The 26,975-nt window shown below is 32.4% G+C and overlaps 2 protein-coding genes across 5 annotated transcripts; both read left to right on the top strand.

The window, feature by feature from the left end:
- The first annotated feature begins 1,833 nt into the window (after window positions 1-1,833).
- Window positions 1,834-10,773, top strand: LOC138939418 (UDP-glucosyltransferase 2-like). Of its 3 annotated transcripts, none has more exons than XM_070307179.1 (7): window positions 1,834-1,991; window positions 2,273-2,306; window positions 5,619-6,054; window positions 7,639-8,058; window positions 9,613-9,844; window positions 9,907-10,132; window positions 10,371-10,773. In XM_070307179.1, exons 3-7 carry the CDS (start codon window positions 5,650-5,652, stop codon window positions 10,651-10,653), a joined length of 1,566 nt encoding a protein of 521 aa, XP_070163280.1. In that variant the 5' UTR covers window positions 1,834-1,991; window positions 2,273-2,306; window positions 5,619-5,649; the 3' UTR covers window positions 10,654-10,773. The 3 variants fall into 3 exon arrangements, with proteins under 3 accessions (XP_070163280.1, XP_070163281.1, XP_070163279.1); XM_070307180.1 differs by lacking the exon at window positions 1,834-1,991 and adding an exon at window positions 2,528-2,638 and having other exon boundaries at window positions 2,130-2,306; XM_070307178.1 differs by lacking the exon at window positions 1,834-1,991 and having other exon boundaries at window positions 2,131-2,306.
- Window positions 10,774-14,080: 3,307 nt separating this feature from the next.
- On the top strand, window positions 14,081-25,926 carry Prp8 (pre-mRNA processing factor 8). Of its 2 annotated transcripts, none has more exons than XM_070306745.1 (9): window positions 14,081-14,186; window positions 14,526-14,758; window positions 15,358-15,526; window positions 15,585-15,749; window positions 15,827-16,042; window positions 16,340-16,678; window positions 16,941-17,046; window positions 17,118-22,433; window positions 23,826-25,926. In XM_070306745.1, exons 2-9 carry the CDS (start codon window positions 14,545-14,547, stop codon window positions 24,417-24,419), a joined length of 7,119 nt encoding a protein of 2,372 aa, XP_070162846.1. In that variant the 5' UTR covers window positions 14,081-14,186; window positions 14,526-14,544; the 3' UTR covers window positions 24,420-25,926. The 2 variants fall into 2 exon arrangements, with proteins under 2 accessions (XP_070162846.1, XP_070162847.1); XM_070306746.1 differs by having other exon boundaries at window positions 14,100-14,253.
- The last annotated feature ends 1,049 nt before the right edge of the window (window positions 25,927-26,975 follow it).

Here is a 26,975-nt window from a genome sequence, read left to right as displayed (position 1 = left end):
AATTATATTAAATAGCCGACACAACTAAAAATAATTATGTATGCGTATTAAACTTTTATAAATATATTTATAATAATATATCTTAAAACATCCTACGAATGTCCTGAACCGTCCTGGACATATTCAGGATGATCCTGAGGATGTTCCAAAAAATTGTTTTTAAGAAAATGATTTACAATGTATTTTTTTAAACAATTATTTGTTTTTTTTGGCACAAATTAATTTGTCTCATTATTCTATACATAGAAGTATTACGGTAAGATTATCAAAAACTAAATATTTTACGAGATATTTAATTTTTTATATCAAAATATGTCAGATTAAAATATAAAATAACTCAAAAAGTACTAAATAAAAAAATACTTTGTTATAGTGTTTTGGAAAGCTCTCGATGTCAGCTACAAGAATACTAACTAAAAAATGAGGGTTTCCATTTAAGATTTTAAAGTTGACCTTCACATGACCTTCAAATGATTTTCCAAGGTCAAATCATTGTCACTATCTTATGGCCCCCTTGAAGCCACACAACTTTTGTTTGAAACATTTTTCGATTTAACGCAGTGTTTCTGAGATATTTGAGTGGGTCCTTTAAAATAAGACACCCTGTATATGCTTATATTTGTTTTTCTTTCATGTAAAATTATAAAATTATAAAATTTTTTAATTTTATTAAAATATTTACAATATAACAATTATTAAATTATAAAATTTTTTAATTTTAAATAGGATAAAGCATTTCATTGTCAATAATAATCTATGTGCAATTATATGACAAATTTTTTATTTACTTATCAAATTGATTGTATTATAAAGTTATTTTTATTATACAAAAATAATTTATAAAATATTATATTTTGCAAAATTCTTGTAAAGTGTTATTAAAAAATGTATACTAAGAGTTGTATTTTTCTTTAAATAAAAAAAATGTAAAAGAGCGTTTTATAATTCATCGTTTGTTCTATCGCATAATGCATAAATGTAGCAAATACAGGACTTTGCTTGCGCATCATGCGATTGATCAATCAATAAATTAAAAAACTCGCCCAAAAATATATATTACTACAAATAGAACGGTTCTTAACAATGACATTTTTTTGATATTTAAAAGAAGTCAGATTGTGGAATTCTTTTAGATGTCACTGGTCTATAGTTTCCACCGAAGTATTAATTCGCATCTAGTACGGCGTAGAACCAAATTTAAGTCGATGGAAACACGACTGACTGCGTTCATTTCACTCCCATTTCGATCTACAAGCTTTGTCGGAGTGGCAGCGAATTGACACAAAATTTAGTCGGTGGAAACGGTTGAGACTAAATGGTGCCAACTTTTATTTTTCATTATTTTATAACCATCAATATACAATCGATATATAATCTATATATCGATGTTCGTAACAGTTATCGTTTGTTCGTATTAATCATCAAAACGGAAAATTAACAAAAAGATTGTCAAGGATTATGTTTATTTACATTCACAAGCAAAAGTTAAGTTGGCTCTACTGAAATATCAATTTTTCTCGCTTCTATTCTACTTTCAGTGGAAACAGTACATTAAATTCGATGCGCACCGAAACAGAATCGGATTGACGACTTCGGTGGAAACTAGACTTATATGATGTCTTTTTTTCCTCTAAAATCGATGCATTGGAAGACTTATTGATATCTTAATATTATCATTTTGATGGTGTTTTCGGAAGTCCGACTCTTATCTAAAATCAATCCTTTCGAGAAGACCGGTATACTTTTATAGTTGGGATTTCTTCGGCTGGGGTGCGTCTCGTATACTAGAATCATACCTCGTCCAGACGAGGTATGACGTCACACACCGAGGTTGTCTCAAATCTACATATATTTGACCGTCGCGCTTTATTATATTACGTCGTTTTACTCATGCGTGACGTTTTTCATCGGAGTCATAAGCACGACGAAAAGTTGTCGCCTGGACGTTCGGAAATTGTGGAAACGGAACGCAGTTATGACGTTACACCTTGGTAAACGGAACGGTTTTGGATAAAAAGTTGTCGTCCAGACGTTAGGGTCCGAGCACAGACTTTTGCATAAGCGCATAACCATAAGCATAAAGAAATTGATTGGTCCATTTCCTTATGTATATGAAGATGACCAATCAATTTCCTTATGCTTATGATTATGCGCTTATGCAAAAGTCTGTGCTCGGACTCTTAATACGGAACGCACCTCTGGAATTGTATACGATCTTATACCGTATGCAACTCCGGCTGAAGAACTTTCCTAAACAGCGTAACATATTAAGTTATAGAGATTTGGTAGTAACAGTAGCAGAGACAGTAAGTACAATTAATTAATAAGTAAATACTATGTATGAATATTTTGGTTTTCTTTGCATATATGTATAACTAATATTATATAGTAGCATGTTATGCAATGCGAGATATTTATATAACTTTTTTTTTATGAAATAATATAATATAGTTATACGTATGCAAAGAAAATTAAAATATACAAATTATGTACGTATATTGACAAAGCAAATAACATTTTGTTGCAGTAAGATCCACTTTAAGAATAATAAGTAAATACTATATTACACTTATGGCTCCTGAGTAGTCACCGTGAAACTCCGAGTTGACGGTGGCGACATAGGAATAAAGATACTGCGGTAGGAATAAGAACCCTGTTCAACGACTTATCATATAAGTCAGTGCTGGGATTTACTTGCACATTTTGGCCCGATTTCGTGACTCACGCTTATTGTTCCCCACTCACCGCTCGTGCGTTAGCAACGAGTCTCCAGATACGCGTAACTAAGGAACGCGACGCTTTGTCTCAGGATCGTCCGTATATAAGAATGCCCAAATATAATAATAAGACAATACTTTTCTATAATTAAAAGTTTTTCTTCAATATTTTATATCAATAAATTATAAAATATTGAAAAAAAACTTTTAATTCTAAGAATTTTTGCGGTGTATTTAGAAAAGTATTGTCTTATTATTATACAATATTTGGGCATTCTTACATATAAACGCTCCTGACAATGAGACGAAGCGTCGCGGTCCTTAGTCACACATATCTGGCGACTCGTTTCTAACGCACGAGCGGTGAGTGGGGTGCAATAGGCGTGAGCCACAGAATCGGGCCGAAATGTGCAAGTAAATCCCAGCAACACTGATATAAGTTATAAGTGAACTGGGATTTATATGTAACTTTCGGCTGGATTTTTTAGCTCACGCCCACTGCTCGCTGCTCCCCTCTTATCCCTCGCTCCTTAGCAACGCATCACTGCATCGTAAATCGTAACTAAGGAGCGCATCACTTAGTTTCAAGAACGTGCGTATCACAAATGTGATAGCACAATACTTTGATAACCATAAAACATAAATATTTTGAATTGTTATAGAACGTACATATACGTAAATAATAATAGAATAATAATTATTTTTGTTATTAATACAAAATAAAATATTGAATAGAAAATTTTAATGAGAACCTCTACTACTAGAGAACTAGAGTATTGTGCTATTATATTTACGATGCGCATGTTCCTGTGACTAGCAGGGGAGGACGCGACTTTAGGATTACCGAATTGAAAAAGGCTTTTATAGTGTAGTACTCTATTAGAAAAATACTCGAGCAAAGGGATAGAGCGCAATGCTTAGCCATTTCCAAGAAAATGATTTAAACAATATGGCTTTCATATATCTGGCTCCGTTATATCAATTAGCGAAAAGGCAGTGTAGCTCGGGCATTAAGCGCGTGACTATCACACATCCAACCCGGATTCAATTCTTGTCCCTGCCACTCTTTTTCTCATTCTTGTTTCATACAATCTAACAACGAATATTTATTCATATAAAATAAAGTTAATTAAATTAAATTTTTTTTAATTTGCACTTTCGGAAGGCAATTTTCTTTTAATTTATTCATGAAACTGAGCATAATTTTTGTTAAACTTACAACCTTATTATTTTATGCATTCTACTCAATATAAAATAAAGCAAATAAAACGCCACTATTTGAACATAGTTATAATTTAATACAAAATTACAAACAAATGTGTCAAAACTTATTTATCCTTATTATCAGTAACATCAACATTCTCTACAGATCGATTACAATTATTCGGATGATATACTTGTCGTAATTACTTGTTGTAATTTTGTATTAAATTATAATTATGTTCAAAAAGTGGCGTTTTATTTACTTCGTTTTGTATCGGATAGAATGTATAAAATAATAAATTAAAATTGAATAAATTAAATTGAATAAATTAAAGAAAATTGCCTTCCAAAAGTGCAATTTAAAAAAATTTAATTTAATTAACTTTATTTTACATGAATAAATATTCGTTGTTAGATTGTATAAAAAAGAATGAGAAAAAAAGTGCCAGGGACAAGAATTGTACCCGGGTCTGATGCGTGGTCACCCTTTAATGTCCGAGCTATGTCGCCTTCTCAATAATCGACCTAACGGAGCTGTATATAAGAAAATATATTATTTAAATATCATTAAAATCAAATTTTTTGGGAAATGGCTGAGCATTGCGCCCTTCCTTTGCTCAAGTATTTTTCTAATAGAGTACTACACTATATAATAGATATATAAAAGATATATACTATATATATATGTTACGTGTTAGCTACAAGTTACCAGCGTGTTACCCATATGTCAGAATTTTTATGCAGCGCCTCACGTTGCAAATCGATGAACTATGAGGCGTTAAAAGTGACGTTTTGGCAACCCAAATTATTCTTGCGTGCCATTTCGTAATTATTCACTTTATGCTAATGCTGTGATGTGTAACGTATTTGTGAAACTTATAAAATTGTCCGAAAACTAAGCTTAGCAAGTTAAGTATTATGTAAAAAGAACATTTTCCACTTCTTTCAACAGCTGTCAAACTACATGTTTTCCCGTATGACTAGGCTTACTTTGACACTCATTTTACAGTTATTTATTACTTGTCAAAGGAAAAGCTTAGTTTTCGGACAATTTTACGAGTATACTAAAGCGATCTGTAGTCTTGTTTTTTAAAAATATCTTTTTATTTAAAAATGGCACGCAAGAATTCTTAGCATGTCATTTCTCGCTTCTGACGTCATCATTCCAATATGGCCGCGGCGACTACTCAGGAGCCTTATAAATTTCATACAAAAGCAAGGAAGCAAAAAGTATTATCTTTAGATAAATATGCTGATTAGATACACGCACTTATCCCTACCATGTTATATATATATATATATGACTTAAGCAACCATTTATACTTAAAATTGTCAGTCTTATATACCGCTTATTGTCAGTTATATAGTTGACAAAGTGTCATAAGTGTCATTATATAAAATTGACAGTTTATTATATTTAATCATTTTATTCTACAATATATTATGTAGAATAGTAGCCAAATTGCTCATAAAGATAGAGAATATTTAACTGGACATTTAAATATATTAACAAATAAGTTAAAACTCATCACGTCTAACAAAAAGTTTAAATTTAATGAAATTAATTTAAAGAACAAAAATTATATTTTAAATAAATAATTAAATAAAATATAACAATAAAATCCAAATAATTTCAAATAAAGCAATAAAAAATTCCAACAAAACAATTTATCGAATTAATCATTTCTTTATCTCTAGGATTCAGATTCATATAGTAGTGCGTGAAAAAATGCGGATGCCAAAAATAGTATTTTTTTGGTTATTCTGCCTGTCAGTTTGTCATGGATATCGTTTGCTCGGACTCTTTCCCTTTTTTGGTAAGAGCCATTTTGTTATGTTCGAGCAATTGTTGAAAGGCTTATCCAGGAAGGGTCATCAGGTCGACGTGATCAGTCCCTTTCCGTTGAAGACATCTTATCCTAATTATACTGATATTGTGGAGCTTGTGCCGCCTCTAGTATTCGTTAACAATGTATCATATGAATATATGCAACAGTTGTTTAGAGGAAATCTAGTGTATACTATTGCAGAAGTGATAGGCAATAATATTTGCGGATATTTGGAAAATCCGGCAATTCAAGAGCTGGCGCGTAATCCACCGAAAGATCCACCTTATGATGCGGTGCTCATAGAAGTTAGTAAAAATCTTAGTATACAGCGCCAGATTTTTCATTGCATTCATACAGATTTATCTTATTATATCTATTCGTGAAAAAGAATATTAAAGTTTACTAAGAAAAATTAAAAATATTTTTTTATTAGCTTTAATTAGATTTAATTAGTTTTAATCTTTTGCAATAAAATATTATATTCGATACATCTGATAATAAAAATATCTTTGTTGATTTTCTTTTCTTTTTAATTTAATTTATGATTTATCATAATAAGGTACAAATAAAGATGGTAAAATATTAATATTTAAATCAAAGTATAAATTGTAATAATAGGCCAATACCAGAGCTAAAACAGCAAATATAAACCGTGCGAGAATGTATTAATCCGAAAGCTGAGTACAAATTGAAAAATTAAATTACAAAAAGAAATTACATTGACTACTAGATGTTTCGATCTTCACTTTGGGAACTTCTTCAGCAGCCCTATTCTGTAGTTTTTAACGACAAATCCGCTATCGTTACGCATCGTTGCGCAACTATTTTCCGATATGTTTCAGGGTCGCTATTCTGTATACAGCTACCGATAGCTGTAGGTTATATAAATGTCGTTGCGCATGTATTTTGATATATCAAAAAATATGCGCAACGACACTTACAGAACCTACAGCTATCAGTAACTGTGTACAGAATAGCGCCCCATTGCGAAGTTAGAGAATAAGCCTACTGGAACATAATATTAAGCTATACAATTTAAATTATTTTCCGTTTTATTATTAACATGGGTATTGTTTATAAGACATAACGAATTTATTGACCTTATTCGTATCGACTCGCGATTACTTTTATATTTATGTTTATATAACGGCTTATTATTATGTTCCGCTGAAGAGGATCCTAAAACGGAGATCGAAACATCTGATCAATGTAATTTTCTTTTTGTGACTTAGTTTTTCAATTTATATTCATTGTCAGTTTTCGGATTAATATACATTCGCGCACGCTTTTACATAAGCTGTTTCGGCTCTGGTATTGACTTAACATTATACCTTATATTGATTTATCTTTTTGAGCCTATGTAATTTTATTTTAATTAATATCCAAAAATCAAAGAAAAAGCAATGCATACGTTATTTATAAAAATGTGAGTAAATGTATGAATTAGTGATGGAATATTAATAGAATCATTAAACATGTAATAGGATCATTAATCATGTAATAAAATGCAATAGATTATAATAGAATACAATGTGAATTGATAATAAAATCGTACACATGACTAAATAAATTATTTATATTAATAAAGCTAAAACAGCTGATAATTAGAAATTGCTATTAACAACTAAAATTTAAGAATGCTGAATTAAAACGAAATGTATTTTTTTTCTTTTATTATTAAATATATATACACTCTTAGGCCGATATCACATTTGTCGTACGACAAACTTTTTATATTGATTGGCTGCAAAATATAAACTATCTCAAGTCTTTAAAAATTAGCTAATCAATTATTCTCGCTAACAATATTAGCTAATTTATATTAATATCATAAATTTTACACTGATATCTCTTATATCGTATGTTTTAAGATATGTGCTCTATGTTAGGTCTTTGGTGGTCATTGTTTCGGAATCCTCGCGCATTTGTGGAACATTCCTTTGATCGGGATTTGCACAACGTCACTGTACCCATGGCTACCTCCACTGATCGCTCAACCAGAGAACTTGGCTTTCATACCGAACAATGTTTTGAGTTTTACTGGTCCCATGAATTTCTGGCAACGTTTGTACAATACGCTGCACACGCTCTATTCCAAGTTGTACTTTAATTATCTCACGAGAGTGCAGAACGAGATAATAAGAAAGCACTTTGGAGATGACATGCCGGATGTACGGGAAATAGAATCCAAAGTAGCATTAATCCTCACCAATTCTCACTTTTCTCTAAATAGGATTCAGCCAAAGATACCTGCTGCTGTGGATGTGGGGGGACTGCATATCCAGGACGAAGGCTTAACGTTACAACCTGTAAGTCGACTCTTTCGATCTATATAAGAACCATTTCCACTTATTCAATATGGCACATGAAGCGATTTGCGCGATTCGTGAGGAACAATTTAGTTTCTTGTAGTCACACTATTAATACTTGATAATATTTCATAAAAAACGTTTTAAAGAATTATCAGCATGTAAATTTTTTTATGCACTTTGCATATTGTATGTTTGCATATTTGTAAATCTTTAAAGATCAAAACTTAAAAATCAATTTGTTGGCTTGTCATCAGTGTTTTGAAAGAAAGAAATAAAAAATTAATATATCAATTGCAGTTTAAAGATTTAATTTATCAGAATTTAATAGAGAAATATATTTAGAGAAAAAAAGAGAGAAAGATTGAGAGATAAAGGGAGAGAGAAAGGGTGAGGGATAGAGGGGAGGGAGGGAGGGGGGGGAGAGAGAGAGAGAGTAGATAGGTATTTAATATATATAATTATGTAGAGTTTAATTAATTTTCAGATTGTTACAACATTTTATATTTTCATATATAGTATTACATTAATATTCATTATCAAAATTATCAAAATAAATGATTAGCACTGTAACAATAGTTCATGATTTACGATATACGAAATAAATGTACAGTGAAAAAACCAATTAGCCAATCGCATAAAAGATAATAACAACATTCAATCGTATTGTACATAATTTTTCAGCAATAGTTTTTTTAAAATTATGATTTCTTTATTGATGTATAGATCTTTTTGGGTGATACTGATGCATAGAAAGAATCATTGATGAATGATGACACGCGATAAATGATAATTCTAATTCCATTTGACGATATTACGAAATATTTTATAAAATCTGTTTTCTTTAATAGTGAAAATATGATATTATATATGAGCTAAATCTATTATCACATTATCTCTTAGTTATTAATAACACAAATGATACTAGTTTAAGTAATAGAATATTAATTATGTTTCTTTCTTTTAATTATTATGTATGAAAGATATAACATAAACGTATAGCGTAAACAAATGTATGTATATACATATACAGGGTGTAACAGAGCACCCGTATCAGCAGTTTTCTGAGGAAACAACGCATTTGCGTGAAAAATGTTTCATGCAAAAATTGTAGAGCTCTAAGTAGCGCATTATATAATAATGTTAGCATAACCTTGAATAGCACCGTCAAGGTCATATAAAAATCATTTTAAATTTTTTAAATGGAACTCCCTATTTTTCATTACATATTCTTATAGCTTATCTCGAGAGCTTTCTAAAACACTATAATAAAGTATTTTTTCATTAAGTGCTTTTTGAGTTATTTTAAATTTTAATAATGATATATTTTGATATAAAAAATAAAATATTTCGTAAAATATTCAGTTTTCGATAATCTAACCGTAATACTTTTATGTACAGAATAATAGGATAAAGCAATTAATGCAAAAAAAAATTGTTTAAAAAAATACATTGTAAATAATTTTCTTAAAAACAATTGTTTTTTTATATTAATTTATATATATATATATATATATATATATATTCGTTTTGCATCAAGAAATTTTTTTGTAGGATTTGGAAAAATGGATAAACGATAGTAAAGACGGTTTCGTCTACTTTACTTTTGGTTCTATGGTATTGATTGAGACGTTTCCACGCGAATTCCTGAATATACTTTACGCTTCTTTAGGCAAAATAGCACCCGTGCGTGTTTTAATGAAGATACCGAATCCGGAGAAATTGCCACCTGTTTTACCCGAAAATGTTTACATATCTCCTTGGATGTCGCAAATTAAAATATTGAGTGAGTCATTATTTTGTAGAAATTATAAAATTATCCAATATGTAAATACAATGCTGTCGTAGAGCATCCTAAGATAAGAGCCTTCATCACTCATGGCGGACTCCTGGGAACGCAGGAAGCGGTAGCATACGGTGTCCCAATGATCGGTATACCACTCTTTGGCGATCAGTTTATGAATATTGATGCATATGTTGCCAGAAACATTGCCGTGCGATTGGACTTCAAAAAAATGACAGAAAAAGATATGGACGCAGCCTTAAACGCAGTCTTATGGGATCCTATATACAAGTACTAGCACACAATCTGTTTCTAATTTCATAAAAACTAACAATTTTTTTAAATAGACGAGAGAATATCTCTATGCATTTACAGATGTGATACATGTAGCTCATGATTTATATCTAATTAGTCTTAAATATGCTATAAATATTTGATTGTTATTTCAAATTTGCAAGTTCTTATCTTTCGCTTTCGAACGATAAATTAGCTCTTAGCTTATATTTTTCTCATTATTTGTTTGTTTCAGAGAATCTGCTCGAAACTTGTCTCAAAAATTTCTCGATCGGCCGTTAAACGCGCTTGATACCGCTATTTTTTGGATCGAATATATTATTAAATACGGCAGCGACGCCTTGCGATCGCCTGCATTGGATTTAACTTGGTGGCAATTATCTCTCGTCGATGTGTACGCCTTTCTTCTACTTTGCATAGCAATTATTATTATCGCTATAGTATTTGTCGTGCGTTTCTTGTTGAAAATGATAAATGAAGGTTACCAAAGTTCGTTCCATACAAAGAAAAGAAATTAATTAATCATATTATTTTTAGATAGATACATTTTGTTTTCTACATTTAAGACTACCATATTTAAGATTAATTGATGCATTACGCATTTAAGAAAAACGATTTATATTCTTAATAAATATTGAATAATAAAAAGAGAATAAAGAAAAATTATATTTTTTCTAAACTTGTAATAAATTTTCTCTGTACAATTCTCTCTCTCTCTCTCTCTCTCTCTCTCTCTCTCTCTCTCTCTCTCTTTTAGTGAAACTGATATCTGGGAATATTTTGGGAATAAAGAAATTTATTTTATATATATATATATATTTCATATTTCACTTTTATTTTTATATCTATATTATAAAAAAATTGTGGGTGTTTTATTAGCAAAACCGAATATTAGTATTATTTTTTTCGAAATCTACATATATATACGTAGATAAATTAAAAATAAAAATATAATATATAAAAATATAATATATGATATATATTATATTTTATATATTCATATAAAGAATTTAATTATAAACCTATATTACAGTTTATATTAAAATCTTATATACAATTTTATTTCAAAATAAGTTATTGTTTATGTTAAGTTAAGTTATTGTTTACTTTTTCTACTACTAATCGTGTTTTATTTATTTCTATAAAATAATTTATTTTGTTATATCTGGTTTTATATTATTGTACGAAAATATATATATTTATATCAATATATTTTTAACGCTATTTATTAATACAACGTTACGCGCAAGGTCTCTGGAATGTTAATGGGATGAACTTGGGTGAACATTTTCTTGGGCAACATGTTGCTGGAAGGTTAATGGCAGGTTTATTAATCTCCGGAATGTTACTATCTTACAATTTAAGATGACTGGAACCTTATTGGGATGTTGATGTGCTGTGAGGGTGCCGATAATGACAAAGATATCTGAATGTTAATATCTTTTGCTTTTTCCAGATAATGAGATTCTACAATTATATATCAATATACACCAGTTAAAAAATTTAATATAATATATAACATTAAATAAAATATTTATAATATTAAGTTAAAATATTTAGAGATACATATATATAAACATACCTGAAAAATTCTTCTGTTCTGCATTTGATAATGATCTTCTAAAATGGATATATATTATATTGTATTTGCGGAACATGTCGATGCTCCTATTATGTTTATTTTATCATGCATTGAATAGTCTATAAGAATAGTAGCAATATATGTGTGTGTGTGTGTGTGTGTGTGTGTCTGTGTATGTGTTGTATGTGTGCGTGCGTGCGTGCGTGCGTGCGTGTGTGCGTGCGTGTGTATGTGTGTGAATATATAATGACGTTTCACAACATATTAATATCAAAATAGTAAATAATTTCGAATAATTTAATTTATATATATATTTACCAATATTATCTAAAATAGAAAATGGAACAGCATATGGTTGTAAACGTGTTAATTTTTTCAAAATTTAGAAACATTGTATCAGCAAAATGATCTTTGCATATTCTATAATTATAATGTAAAGTAATAGGATTCTTAATAGCTAAGTCTTCTCTATTACAAGCTACAATCCATAATTTGCACCTTTAAAATATCACATAAATATCACATAAATGTATATATTAATAAGATATGAGTATAAAAGTAATATAATCATTACTGTATATTTTCACAAGTAATTTAGCTAATTAGCATGCATTGTTATATATATTTAAATATATTTTGTTATAATAGTTTATGACTTTTTTAGTAAAACAGATTTTTGTTGATCTTAAAAAATATAAAATGTAATAAAAAACATATCTTTCTACATTTTTTGGAAATCCAAATAAAGTTTTTTTTGATCCATCACTTTTTCCGCTAACATTAGTGCAATTTTTAAATGCACAACGATAATCACTTCTATTGCTCATTATTTTAATTGACGAAAATATGTTTGAAAATCGCTGTAAAAATAGTTAAAAATATTAACTATATTTAAATTAATAAATAGATTATAATAGCCAATTATTTATTTCTGGATTATTTTAGAGGCAACTCGACATTTCATGTATAATATTTTATTTTCAATGCAAAATACTATAAACAACCAAATTCGTTAATAAAATAGATAATATATGACTTTATATTCATTAATTTTGTATTAAAAACAAAAAATGCAAAAATATAAAATTATTACCGATCATTTATGTTATACGCAAGACACTATCAGAGCTATCGGCGCCATGTTATTAATTGTGCGATTCGCGCATACGCGAGAACATACATTTACCTACAAATTTTAGGAAGCGAAATTATTGTTCTTATATATACTGACTTAAGGCCATCACACACAAAATTTCGTAAGGACGTAAGCGTAAGAAAATCGACGAATCCCAATCGAGTATTTGGCTCTCCGTAACCCCTTCACTTTTTTATATTTTTTCAAATCAATGTTATTAATTTCAAATAAATGATATGTAAAGAAGTGATAAATATTTATTTGATTTCTATCGTTTTTGTTCGATGTTAATATTTCTTAAATGAATTAAAGAAAAATTTGAAAAATAGCGCGTTCGGTTTCTGTTGCGCAGACATTTTTGCGCATGCGCACAATGTCGACATCCCGCAAAATGCATAAAGCAATTATTAATTTTTTTTCTTAATAAATACTGTAGATAATTAATTTTTAATGGTGGAGCAAATACATTGTTATTAACTTTATCATTTATTTATAAAAAAGTAAAATGGAGTAAATTATAAAAAATGTATATTATGGAAGAGCAAATTAAGTTGATTTTTTTCATGTATCGTAAGTTTAATTATTATGTAGATCACTGGCTGGAAGGTTGGCGGATCTTTTGAGAGATGTCGCGCCAAGCCTCGCGACGGATATGGCATTCGGAAAAGCAGAGCTCTCATTGGATATCGCCCATTGCTCATCGCTTATCGCGTCCATTGTGCGAGGGCCATTACGTCTTTATATAGAATTTTGTGTGTAATGGCCTTAATACGATTGACAAATATGGATTGACCAATCAGAGCAAAGCAGCTTGTCGGTTGATTGGTCATTCCGCAATTATAACCATTGGAGTTGACAACTGCCAACTCAAACCGCAACCGAGCCCGCAACCCGTAGTGTAATACGGCCTTAAGTGTCGATCTACAATAGATGATTTAAGCCCTAAAGCGGCGTCTACAATAAGATTTTAAGCCCTAAGCCTTAAGAAATTGACTAATCACAGTCGAGTATTCTTCTCATACTTGACTGTGATTGGTCAATTTCTTAAGGCTTAAGGCTAAAATCTCTATTGTAAACGCTGCATTAGCCTTAAAAAATTGACCAATCACAATCAAATATGAGGAGAATATTCGATTGTGATTAGTCAATTTCTTAAGGTTTAGGGCCTAAATCATGTATTGTAGACCGGCACTTAGAGAATCCCGCTACTGAGCCACTGAGCGCTTTCTCTACTGAACGCGGCCGCGGCCATTATTATGTGCATCAAGAATAAGATTATGTGAGATTATGTGGATGCGTGTACAAAAGTGCGAAGTGCTGTTAAGAAGTTAATTGTAAGCGATGAATTAATTATATTATGGTTATCATATAAGAACTGATAAACTGACATCGTGATAAAGCGTATGTGCAACTTCATTATTTAATTACCGGCTAATTGTACATGTCACTTTCTTCCACGCGGCTACTCGTACTACTCCAGAATTTTGCATTAAAAAAAAAAAATATATATATTGAAAATAATTGATCCATATTATTTTTTAAGGGGTTAAGAATTGATCTAAAATATTCATTATAAGTTCGTTTTACATAAAAAAGAAATATATTGATCTACCTATTGTATCTACATTGTAAGCAATTTTTTGAGTTTTATATATTGTTATTTTGCATTTTAGCTCTTAACAATTTAAAGTCATGTCTATCCCACCATATTTGCTGGGTCCAAACCCATGGGCCACAATGATGGCCCAGCAACAAGTTCAATTGGCAGCTGCCCAAGCGCATGCTCAGGCTGCGGCTCATGCACAAGCCGCTCATCATGCTCACATGCAGGCTATAGCTGGGCCACCGTTGCCTCAGATTCCTAAACAACCGGAAGTCCTGTCTGAGGACAAACTTCAAGAGAAAGGTAATTTTTGTAAATAATTAACAATATTATTTATATATAGGATGTTAAAAAAAAGGGTTCAGAACTTTAAGGGCAGATAGTACTCACGAAATGGAGAAAAAAAATCCTAATAAATATGGATCGAAAAATTAATATTGTTGGAGTTATGAATAATTCGTCAACAATGGATTATCTTACCATTCCTTCATCCAAAAGAATTTCTTTTTCCAAAAGAAGAAAAAAGAATTCTTTGAATTCCAAAATTTACAGAAGGTTTTCTACATGTCCTCCCAATTCCATACATGTTTTATATCTGCATATCATAGAACTCTTTAAAAAATTTCCAACACTGCTTTAACTATTTGACACATTTTATACTCTTTGATGTGATTCGTCATAATGTTTCTTTTCACGCTGTGCAAGAATATCAGAAGAGTAAGTTATTTACTTTAACCAAAATGAAAAATTGTTTATAACTCTGACAATATTAATTTTTTGCCTCATGTTTATTATGACTTTTTCCTTCATTTCATGTATCTTCAGTACTATCTGTTCTTTAAATTTTGAACCTTTTTTTTAAATACATATTTTCATTTCTATAACAATATTAATTGTTCTAGCACAAAAATGGCAGCAGTTGCAGTCAAAGCGTTTTGCAGAAAAGAGGAAGTTTGGCTTTGTAGATGCCCAAAAAGAAGATATGCCAGCTGAACATATAAGAAAAATCATTAGAGATCATGGTGATATGAGTAGTAGAAAATACAGACACGATAAACGTGTTTATTTGGGGTAAGTTATTGTTAAAAACTATATATAATTAAAATTTCTGTAAATGTATTTGTTATAGGGCGTTAAAGTACATGCCACATGCTGTTATGAAACTATTGGAAAATATGCCTATGCCATGGGAACAAATAAGAGATGTAAAGGTTTTGTATCATATTACTGGAGCCATTACATTTGTCAACGAAATTCCTTGGGTTATAGAACCAGTGTATATAGCTCAGTGGGGGTAAGAAATCTTGCAGGCATGAAATCTTTTTATTTAATGGTACAAATTACATTAAAAGTATCATTTTTTCTTCTCAGCACTATGTGGATTATGATGAGACGAGAAAAAAGAGATCGCAGACATTTCAAGAGAATGAGATTTCCACCTTTTGATGATGAAGAGCCTCCTCTAGATTACGCGGATAATGTTTTGGATGTTGAACCTTTAGAGGCTATACAAATCGAATTAGATTCGGAAGAAGATGAATCAGTCGCATCATGGTTTTATGAACACAAGCCATTAGTTGGGACAAAGTAAGTTAATATATATATGGGCATATACATATATATGAATAATTATAACAGAAAAAAAGGATTGTTTCTATACTTATTTATTGGCACATTATATTAACTCATTTGTCCTTTAATGATGAAAAGCGTAGGGGTCCTGAAATCAACTATATATGTGAGTTGACAACTTGAATCACTGGATATCATTAAAATGATATAAGTTATTTAGTTGGACAAAATGCTATACTGAAAGAATATTCTTGGGAATGTCATTTATCCATTGCATATATAATAAAATTTAAATGATAAAACATATTCCAGACATGTTAATGGATCTACATATCGGAGATGGAATCTGACATTACCGCAAATGGCTACTTTATATCGTTTGGCTAATCAATTGTTGACTGATTTAGTGGATCAAAATTTTTTCTATCTATTTGATCCCAAGTCATTCTTTACTGCAAAAGCTTTAAATATGGCTATTCCTGGAGGACCAAAATTCGAGCCACTGGTAAAAGATTCAAATGCTGCTGATGAAGATTGGAATGAATTTAATGATATAAATAAGATTATTATCAGGCAACCTATTAGAACAGAATATAGAATTGCGTTTCCTTACTTATACAATAATATGCCACATTTTGTTCATCTTTCATGGTAAGTCGCTATATCTAGTTAAATGTTTATTATTAAATTTATTTCCACACTAGTTTTAAGATCTGTTTATCAATATAAAAAACGATCTTTCTAGCAGTGTGGTAAAGCAAATTTAGTGATTGTTATTTGTTCTTTTATAAAGATTATAAAAAGAAACTGCTGATATCACATACAATAAATTCTACTATGTTTTAAAATAAAATATTTTTGTATATTATTTTTTCATATTATATATTATAATTTATGTATATACATTTTACAGGTATCATGCTCCAAATGTCGTATATATAAAGACTGAAGATCCAGATTTGCCTGCATTTTATTTTGATCCGTTAATTAATCCAATTTCTCATAGAAATTCGCTAAAGGTAAATTTGCAATTATTAAATAAAATAATTAGTACCATAATTTTATATAATATTCAATTATTATCATATAGACGATGGAACCACAAATCGAAGACGATGAAGACTTTATTCTACCTAGCGAAGTACAACCATTCCTTCAGGAAATACCTCTTTATACTGATAATACAGCAAATGGAATAGCCCTTTTGTGGGCGCCGCGACCGTTTAATACACGTTCCGGTAGAACAAGAAGAGCCATTGATATTCCCTTAGTCAAGTCATGGTACAGAGAGCACTGTCCACCTGGTCAACCTGTGAAAGTGCGAGTCAGTTATCAGAAACTACTGAAATACTTTGTTCTGAACGCTTTGAAGCACAGACCACCGAAACCGCAAAAGAAACGCTACTTGTTTCGCTCTTTTAAATCGACCAAGTTCTTTCAGACAACGACAATAGATTGGGTAGAAGCCGGTCTGCAGGTGTGTCGTCAAGGATATAACATGTTGAATCTACTAATACATCGGAAGAACCTCAACTATCTTCATTTGGATTACAATTTTAACTTGAAACCTGTCAAAACGCTTACAACAAAAGAGAGGAAGAAATCGCGCTTTGGTAACGCCTTCCATTTGTGTCGCGAAATTCTTCGCTTAACTAAACTCATTATCGATTCTCACGTTCAGTACCGGCTGAACAACGTGGATGCCTTTCAACTTGCCGATGGGCTGCAATATATTTTCGCACACGTTGGTCAATTGACCGGTATGTATCGGTATAAGTACAAATTGATGCGACAGATCAGGATGTGTAAAGACTTGAAGCACCTAATTTATTATCGTTTTAACACCGGACCAGTTGGTAAAGGACCTGGATGTGGCTTTTGGGCACCCGGCTGGCGTGTTTGGTTATTCTTTATGAGGGGCATCACTCCGTTATTGGAAAGATGGCTGGGTAACTTGTTGTCGAGACAATTTGAGGGCCGTCATTCGAAGGGCGTAGCGAAGACTGTAACGAAGCAGCGAGTTGAATCGCACTTTGATCTCGAATTACGGGCGTCCGTTATGCACGATATAGTTGATATGATGCCCGAGGGAATAAAGCAGAACAAGGCGCGGACAATTCTTCAGCATTTGAGCGAAGCTTGGCGTTGTTGGAAAGCTAATATTCCGTGGAAAGTGCCGGGTTTGCCGATTCCGATCGAAAACATGATATTGCGTTATGTCAAGATGAAAGCCGATTGGTGGACGAATACAGCTCATTACAATCGAGAGAGAATTCGACGTGGAGCTACGGTGGACAAAACTGTGTGTAAAAAGAACCTTGGTCGTCTAACGCGTCTCTATTTGAAAGCCGAGCAGGAACGACAACACAATTATTTGAAGGATGGTCCATATATATCGCCGGAGGAAGCAGTAGCCATATTCACAACTTCAGTTCATTGGCTAGAATCTCGAAGATTCGCGCCAATACCCTTTCCACCATTATCTTACAAACATGATACGAAACTATTGATATTAGCTCTGGAACGCTTGAAGGAGGCTTATAGTGTTAAATCTAGGCTGAATCAAAGTCAACGAGAAGAACTGGGCTTAATAGAACAAGCATACGATAATCCACACGAGGCATTGTCTAGAATCAAGCGACATTTGCTAACACAGAGAGCTTTTAAAGAAGTTGGCATCGAATTTATGGATCTTTACAGTCACTTGATTCCCGTATATGACGTGGAGCCGTTAGAGAAAATTACAGATGCCTACCTAGATCAGTATTTGTGGTACGAGGCAGACAAAAGGCGACTGTTCCCACCATGGGTGAAACCAGCTGACACGGAACCACCGCCGCTTCTTGTTTACAAGTGGTGTCAAGGTATCAATAATCTCCAGGATGTTTGGGATGTTAGCGAGGGCGAGTGCAATGTGCTGCTAGAATCGAAATTTGAGAAGCTGTACGAAAAGATCGATCTCACGTTACTCAACAGGCTGTTACGTTTAATAGTCGATCATAACATTGCCGATTATATGACGGCAAAGAATAATGTTGTCATCAATTATAAAGACATGAATCACACTAATAGCTATGGCATTATTAGAGGATTGCAATTCGCATCTTTTATCGCCCAATATTACGGACTAGTGTTGGACTTGCTGGTGTTGGGTCTCCAGCGAGCCAGTGAAATGGCCGGTCCGCCGCAAATGCCAAACGACTTCCTTACGTTTCAAGATGTTGCCTCTGAGACAGCGCATCCTATTCGATTATACTGCCGTTATGTTGATAGGATACATCTGTTTCTGCGTTTTTCCGCTGATGAGGCGAGAGATCTCATTCAGCGTTATCTCACTGAACACCCCGATCCAAATAACGAAAATATTGTTGGCTACAATAATAAAAAGTGTTGGCCGCGAGACGCCCGTATGAGATTAATGAAGCACGATGTGAATCTGGGTCGCGCCGTATTCTGGGATATCAAGAACCGACTTCCACGTTCTACCACCACTATCCAGTGGGAGAACAGTTTTGTTAGTGTCTATAGTAAGGATAATCCCAATTTGCTTTTTAATATGAGTGGTTTCGAATGCAGAATTTTGCCCAAATGCAGAACGACTCATGAGGAGTTTACGCACCGAGACGGCGTTTGGAATCTTCAGAACGAAATCACGAAGGAAAGAACCGCGCAATGTTTCTTGCGTGTCGACGACGAGAGTTTGCAGCGTTTTCACAATCGTGTCAGGCAGATTTTAATGGCTTCAGGCTCGACCACATTCACGAAAATCGTGAACAAATGGAACACCGCTTTGATTGGTCTGATGACTTATTTTAGAGAAGCCGTGGTGAATACGCAAGAATTGTTGGATCTTTTGGTCAAATGTGAGAACAAGATTCAGACGCGTATCAAGATTGGATTAAACTCCAAAATGCCGTCGCGTTTCCCACCCGTCGTCTTTTATACTCCTAAGGAATTGGGTGGTCTGGGAATGCTGTCGATGGGTCATGTGTTGATACCTCAGTCGGACTTGAGATGGTCGAAACAAACTGATGTAGGCATTACTCACTTTCGTTCAGGTATGAGTCACGACGAGGATCAATTGATTCCTAACTTATATCGCTACATACAGCCCTGGGAATCAGAATTTATCGATTCTCAACGTGTTTGGGCAGAATATGCCCTGAAACGACAAGAGGCCAATGCTCAGAATCGTAGGCTTACTTTGGAGGATCTTGAGGACAGCTGGGATCGTGGTATCCCTCGGATAAATACATTATTCCAGAAAGACCGGCACACACTGGCCTATGACAAGGGTTGGCGTATTCGTACAGAATTCAAACAATATCAGGTGCTGAAGCAAAATCCGTTTTGGTGGACTCACCAGCGTCACGATGGAAAATTATGGAACCTAAATAACTATCGAACTGATATGATTCAGGCGCTAGGCGGCGTTGAAGGCATTCTTGAGCACACTCTTTTTAAAGGCACCTACTTCCCGACATGGGAGGGTCTCTTCTGGGAAAAGGCTTCCGGCTTTGAGGAGTCCATGAAATACAAGAAATTGACGAATGCGCAACGTTCTGGTCTCAATCAAATTCCCAACCGTCGATTTACATTGTGGTGGTCGCCTACTATTAATCGCGCAAACGTTTACGTTGGTTTTCAAGTACAACTCGATCTGACAGGAATATTTATGCACGGTAAAATACCGACTCTAAAAATATCCTTAATCCAAATATTTCGCGCTCATTTGTGGCAAAAGGTGCACGAATCTATCGTGATGGATCTTTGCCAGGTGTTTGATCAAGAATTAGACGCATTGGAAATTGAGACCGTACAGAAGGAAACAATACATCCGCGAAAGTCCTACAAGATGAATTCCTCATGTGCTGACATCCTTTTGTTTTCCGCTTATAAATGGACCGTATCCCGACCATCACTCCTTGCTGATTCGAAAGATGTGATGGACAACACCACTACGCAGAAATATTGGATCGACGTTCAACTGAGATGGGGCGATTATGACTCACATGATATCGAACGATACGCTCGTGCTAAATTCTTGGACTATACGACAGATAACATGTCGATATATCCATCGCCCACCGGTCTTCTGATAGCTATCGACTTGGCATATAATTTGCACAGTGCATATGGTAATTGGTTTCCTGGCTGCAAGCCACTCATACAGCAAGCCATGGCAAAGATTATGAAAGCAAATCCTGCTTTATATGTATTACGTGAACGCATTCGCAAAGCCTTGCAACTATACTCGTCTGAACCTACTGAACCTTATCTTTCTTCGCAAAATTACGGTGAACTCTTCTCCAATCAAATTATATGGTTTGTTGATGACACAAACGTATATCGCGTGACGATTCACAAAACCTTTGAGGGCAACTTGACGACAAAGCCAATCAATGGCGCAATTTTCATCTTCAATCCGCGCACGGGACAATTGTTTCTGAAAATTATTCATACTTCCGTCTGGGCGGGCCAGAAGCGTCTCGGTCAATTAGCCAAGTGGAAGACCGCCGAGGAAGTCGCTGCGCTGATTCGCTCCCTACCAGTGGAGGAACAGCCGAAGCAGATTATCGTTACCAGAAAAGGAATGTTAGATCCGCTAGAAGTGCACTTGTTGGACTTTCCCAATATAGTCATTAAAGGATCTGAATTGCAGTTGCCATTCCAGGCATGTCTCAAGGTGGAGAAATTCGGCGATCTAATTTTGAAGGCAACCGAGCCGCAAATGGTATTATTTAATCTTTACGATGACTGGTTGAAGACTATCTCGTCTTATACCGCATTCTCACGATTGATTCTGATTTTACGGGCTCTACACGTCAACACCGAAAGAACGAAAGTCGTATTAAAGCCTGATAAAACCACCATTACCGAATCACATCACATATGGCCATCGCTGACGGACGATGAGTGGATCAAGGTGGAAGTGCAGTTGAAGGATCTGATCTTGGCGGATTACGGTAAAAAGAATAATGTCAACGTTGCGTCACTCACGCAGTCCGAAATCCGCGATATCATTCTGGGTATGGAGATAAGTGCGCCGTCCGCGCAACGTCAACAAATCGCTGAAATCGAGAAGCAAACTAAAGAGCAGAGTCAACTTACCGCCACTACTACACGAACAGTGAACAAGCATGGCGACGAGATTATCACTGCGACCACGTCCAACTACGAGACACAGACTTTCAGTTCAAAGACTGAATGGCGAGTACGTGCCATTTCAGCAACTAATCTTCATCTCCGAACAAATCATATCTACGTCTCGTCTGATGACATCAAAGAAACTGGCTATACTTACATTTTGCCGAAGAATGTACTCAAAAAGTTTGTTACGATTTCCGATCTGCGAGCGCAGATAGCCGGCTATCTATACGGTATCAGCCCTCCCGATAATCCTCAGGTAAAGTAATTTTACTATTTTTTATTATTAAAATTATCTCAAAATTGAGAAATAATATATTTTAATATCATTTATCTTTTAAACTTTTTTGATTTCATTATCTCTATGATAATAGATGATTTAGTTATCTCTATTTTTAAAAAGCAATTTTATCTTGAAATGCATTAATTGTCTTTTTAAGCATAAGAGTTCTCATTGTTGAAAAAAGTACTCTTAGAATCTTTGTGCGGAAAAATAAATTTTAGATATTTTTTATGAAATTTCATCTAATACATATTTATTAAAGATTTAAGACATTTTACAAATTTAAATTTGAGAAAAAAAATATATTACATTTTGAAAACGAAAATAGTATATAAAGATCCACTTTAGAAAAAAGATCCATAATGTATATACTAATTCTTCTGTCTCTTTCCCATCCCGCTCCTTTCCTTCCTAACTCCCTCCCTCGCCTTCTTCCTCCTCTCTCCTCTCCCCTATACTCTCCCCATCCCTCACCTCTCCTCCTCCCTCTCTTTCCTCTCCCCCTCCCCTCTCTTTCCTCATCACCTTTCTCTCTCCCTCTCTCTTTGTAAAATAATTCAAAATATATATTAATAAGAATATTGATTCGAAAACCTGAGAATTTCTGTTTTGGAAACAGAAATAATAGCATATTCTAAAATAAAAAAAATGTTCAAGTTTTTATATACAAAAAATTTGTTTTGAACATGTATGTGTGACATTTTTCGAAAAATGCAAAATTTTTTAGATTAGGATGTATGCAGAAACTTAAGTCAATTGACTGATACATAGGATATCTCGTACATACTAATTTAAAAAAGATTATTATAATTTAGAAAAAATGAATATAAAGTTTTATATTTGAATGGCTTTGATATAATAGTGGATTTTTATATCTGTGCCTAATTATTAAACATTGAAATATATAAAATGCATAATGTGATAATTACATATTGCATTAATTATTACTTTGCTTAACGCTGAATTTCTTCAGTTTTTTCGCGCTGCGAAGGAAATTTTCCAAAGACTTCTTTTATACCTGTATAACTACTTTAAAACTTTATAATATTATTAATATTTCAACATAAAATTTTAACTGTTTATTTTCCAGAAGTATATAATGCTTTAAGAACATGCAAAAAAAAAATTAATTTTTTTATTTGTTAATAAATATTTTGCCTATTTAAAATATGTAATATTAAAAAGAAAGATATATGTGTGTCAAAATTTTATATATATGTATATGTATATACATATATATACATACATATACATACATATACATACATACATACATACATACATACATACATACATATGCATACATACATACTTTCATATTGATTCTTTTGTTTTAATTGATCGAATTTTGCTTTATATATGTAATAGGTGAAAGAAATCAGATGCATCGTAATGGCACCACAATGGGGAACTCATCAAACTGTTCATCTGCCAAACACGTTACCTAATCATCAATATTTGAAGGAGATGGAACCGCTGGGATGGATACATACGCAGCCCAATGAGCTGCCGCAACTGTCACCGCAGGACATATCTACTCACGCCCGGATTATGGCAGAGAATTCCATCTGGGACGGTGAAAAGACTATCGTTATCACTTGCAGTTTCACACCCGGTTCTTGCTCTCTTACAGCGTACAAGTTGACTCCGAGTGGATTTGAGTGGGGCAAGCAGAACACTGATAAGGGAAACAATCCGAAGGGTTATTTACCTAGCCATTACGAAAAAGTACAGATGCTTCTGTCCGATCGTTTCCTTGGCTTTTTTATGGTGCCCAGCCAAGGTTCATGGAATTACAATTTTATGGGTGTAAGGCATGATCCCAACATGAAATACGAGTTACAATTAGCGAATCCAAAAGAATTTTATCATGAAGTGCATAGGCCTGCTCATTTTCTCAACTTCTCGAGTTTGGAAGACGGTGAAGGTGTCGGGGCTGATCGAGAAGACATGTTTGCATAAATTAAATTCTTTCTACAACAGTTTTTAATTAAGAGTGATTGATGAAAATACAGGATGCGTATAATGAATTTGTAAGTCTGTAATACTTGTAATGCTTTTTATTTTTTATTTCTTGATCTAATTATCGTATACATAAGCGATTATAAATAAATACCCGTAATAATAATAAACAGTAGTAAAAGTTTATTAAAAAAAATACTTATAATATTTTTTATTTTCTATCTTTTTGTCTAATTTTATAGGCGATTATAAATATATGAATATAATAATATTACAAATAGATTAAAACCTTAAGTATTATTTAAGAATTGACAGGAATGACAGAACAACCCCGAATAGAAACTCTGTAAAATAAAAGTCACGATTACAGACTTCTATACTATACTATATGGCTAAGTGGTGAAACATGATGCAAGGGTATTTATTTTCTGGGTGGATAGAATGTCATATTGGGTGTCGCATAATTCGATATGAATCTGTATTTGATATGAATACTGTCTTTTCATAATGTAATAATGAACGTATATTTTAAAGAAAAATTAAGATAGTGCAAAATATCAAGTATATATATAGTGCAAATATAAAAATAAGAAATATACCAATGACGTGTAGCATACTTGACTATCCAAGTAAATATTCTAAAGGAAGAAATTGCAATTTTTTTACAATAAGTACACAATCGTTTTCTCTTATATATATATATTTTTTTTTTTAAATTGAACTGGCTTTTTTTGTCAAGAGAAATATAATTTTTGACTAGAAATTAGATATTTTTATATATGCTATTAAATACGCATCAAATATTTATAAATTAAAAACTTTTATATGAAATATTACAGTTTTCCCTTCAAAGATAAGTGTCAACAGTCTGATTGAATAATACAATAAAAGATAAAATTGGATTCTAAATAAATATGATAGAATTTGTAATATGAACATTTTACCGCCCAATCTATATATTCTACCCACCCAGAAAATGGCTGCCTTTACATTACCTTTAGCTTTTAGTATTGCTGTTAATTATCTATATATACAAGATGGATCTAAAGGTATTACGGGCTAATATTTTTGAAACTTAACAAGATATGAAATTCTTATTTTCTAACTGTTCGGTATCGAAGCAGGCATTCGACAAGAAATGCAAAAATGGAACTTTGCACTGCAGTTAACATGCGAAATTAATGATTTTAAAATAAGAATTTCATATCTTGTTCAGTTTCAGAAATATTAGCCTGTAACACCTTTAGTGATCCACCCTGTATATAGCTAGTATAATATATATTTATATAAGATCCATTTGTCTGAACTTCAAATGATTTAGTAGTTCTGTACTAGAAAATCTAAAAACGCTAAATAAAATATAATCAATCTTTGAAAATCTTTTGACGAAATACATATAAGCAGAACACAAGAATGTTGTAATAATCTTTATTTTTTTTTATTTTTCATATAACCGTATATATAGACAATTACAGATACATACATGTAATAATAATATATGTAAATATACAGATTAAAAAGCCTTAAATAAATATTATGTATTTAATATATATATATATATATATATATATATATATATATATATATATATATATATATATATATATTTATATATATATTTAACTGCAGCGCGATTGAATCCTGTTTTTATTCTTCTTTGCATTGTAATTTTGTGAATGATTCTGTCCATCTATTTTTAAAACTTTTATTTTATTTTGCAAATGTATTAAATGTACAGATATTGTGTGTGCGTGTGCGCGCGCGTTTGTGTGTGTGTGGGGGGGGGGGGTAAATATGCATTATAAGACATTTCATCGATTTCAACCCTACATGCTACATAGGAGAGATTGTGTATATGTTCTGAATAATTCTCCGCGTAAATCAAGTAGGGGATGGCATTATTTTATATATATAACAAATAAAAATTTGTAAAGTTTGTGTATGCTGTAATAAATCTGTTAGTGTTTGTTTTAGATTGAAAAAGTCCGTTTATGACTTTCACGCGTGGACAGAGGAAGGAACCCCACCTCTTATGCGATAAATATTGTGAATATATAATATATATTATGTTCATGAATAACTTTTTGATCAGCAAGAAATGAACTCCGAGAGAAATATGAGAAACTGATTGTTGATAAAATATCTATGACCATATAGCTGTCCTTTAAATAATGTATAATAAAAATATTTTCTACTTGAAAATGACAAATAGATTAATACAGCATACATACACAAACTTTACTGTTACTCCTAATATCAATTTATAATATTTAAAAAGAAGCACTAAAATGATCAAACTTTAATTTATTCCCATACAGCACTGAAGCTTGCAATGACATTGCTGCAACATTGTAATATTGCATATTGCAGTTTACTGTTGCAGAAATATTGCAGACATTATTTTACAATATAACTTTAGCAATGTTACAACGACATTCCGAAAATATTACAAAAAAGTATTCAATAATCGCTAGTTCATTTGTTTACCACTATGCGGCGCATGTTGCGCTATCTATTCCGCATTTAATTTTTAGTCATGATGATTATATAAAATTT

This window comes from Polyergus mexicanus, unplaced genomic scaffold (genome assembly GCF_030449975.1).
Source record: "Polyergus mexicanus isolate NDT 795.1 unplaced genomic scaffold, iyPolMexi1.0 SCAF_14, whole genome shotgun sequence".
Taxonomy (NCBI): Eukaryota; Metazoa; Arthropoda; class Insecta; order Hymenoptera; family Formicidae; genus Polyergus; species Polyergus mexicanus.
This window is presented reverse-complemented; position numbering and strand designations above follow the sequence as displayed.

What these genes read in the sequence shown, in the direction of transcription:
- LOC138939418 (XM_070307179.1), top strand. Translation starts at nt 5,650, where the DNA reads ATGCGGATGCCAAAAATAGTATTTTTTTGGTTATTCTGCCTGTCAGTT. An exon ending in ATGATGCGGTGCTCATAGAA is followed by an intron (nt 6,055 to 7,638) that starts GTTAGTAAAAAT and finishes GCTCTATGTTAG; the next exon opens with GTCTTTGGTGGTCATTGTTT. An exon ending in GTCGCAAATTAAAATATTGA is followed by an intron (nt 9,845 to 9,906) that starts GTGAGTCATTAT and finishes ATGCTGTCGTAG; the next exon opens with AGCATCCTAAGATAAGAGCC.
- Prp8 (XM_070306745.1), top strand. Translation starts at nt 14,545, where the DNA reads ATGTCTATCCCACCATATTTGCTGGGTCCAAACCCATGGGCCACAATG. An exon ending in GGACAAACTTCAAGAGAAAG is followed by an intron (nt 14,759 to 15,357) that starts GTAATTTTTGTA and finishes TAATTGTTCTAG; the next exon opens with CACAAAAATGGCAGCAGTTG. An exon ending in CTCATAGAAATTCGCTAAAG is followed by an intron (nt 17,047 to 17,117) that starts GTAAATTTGCAA and finishes ATTATCATATAG; the next exon opens with ACGATGGAACCACAAATCGA.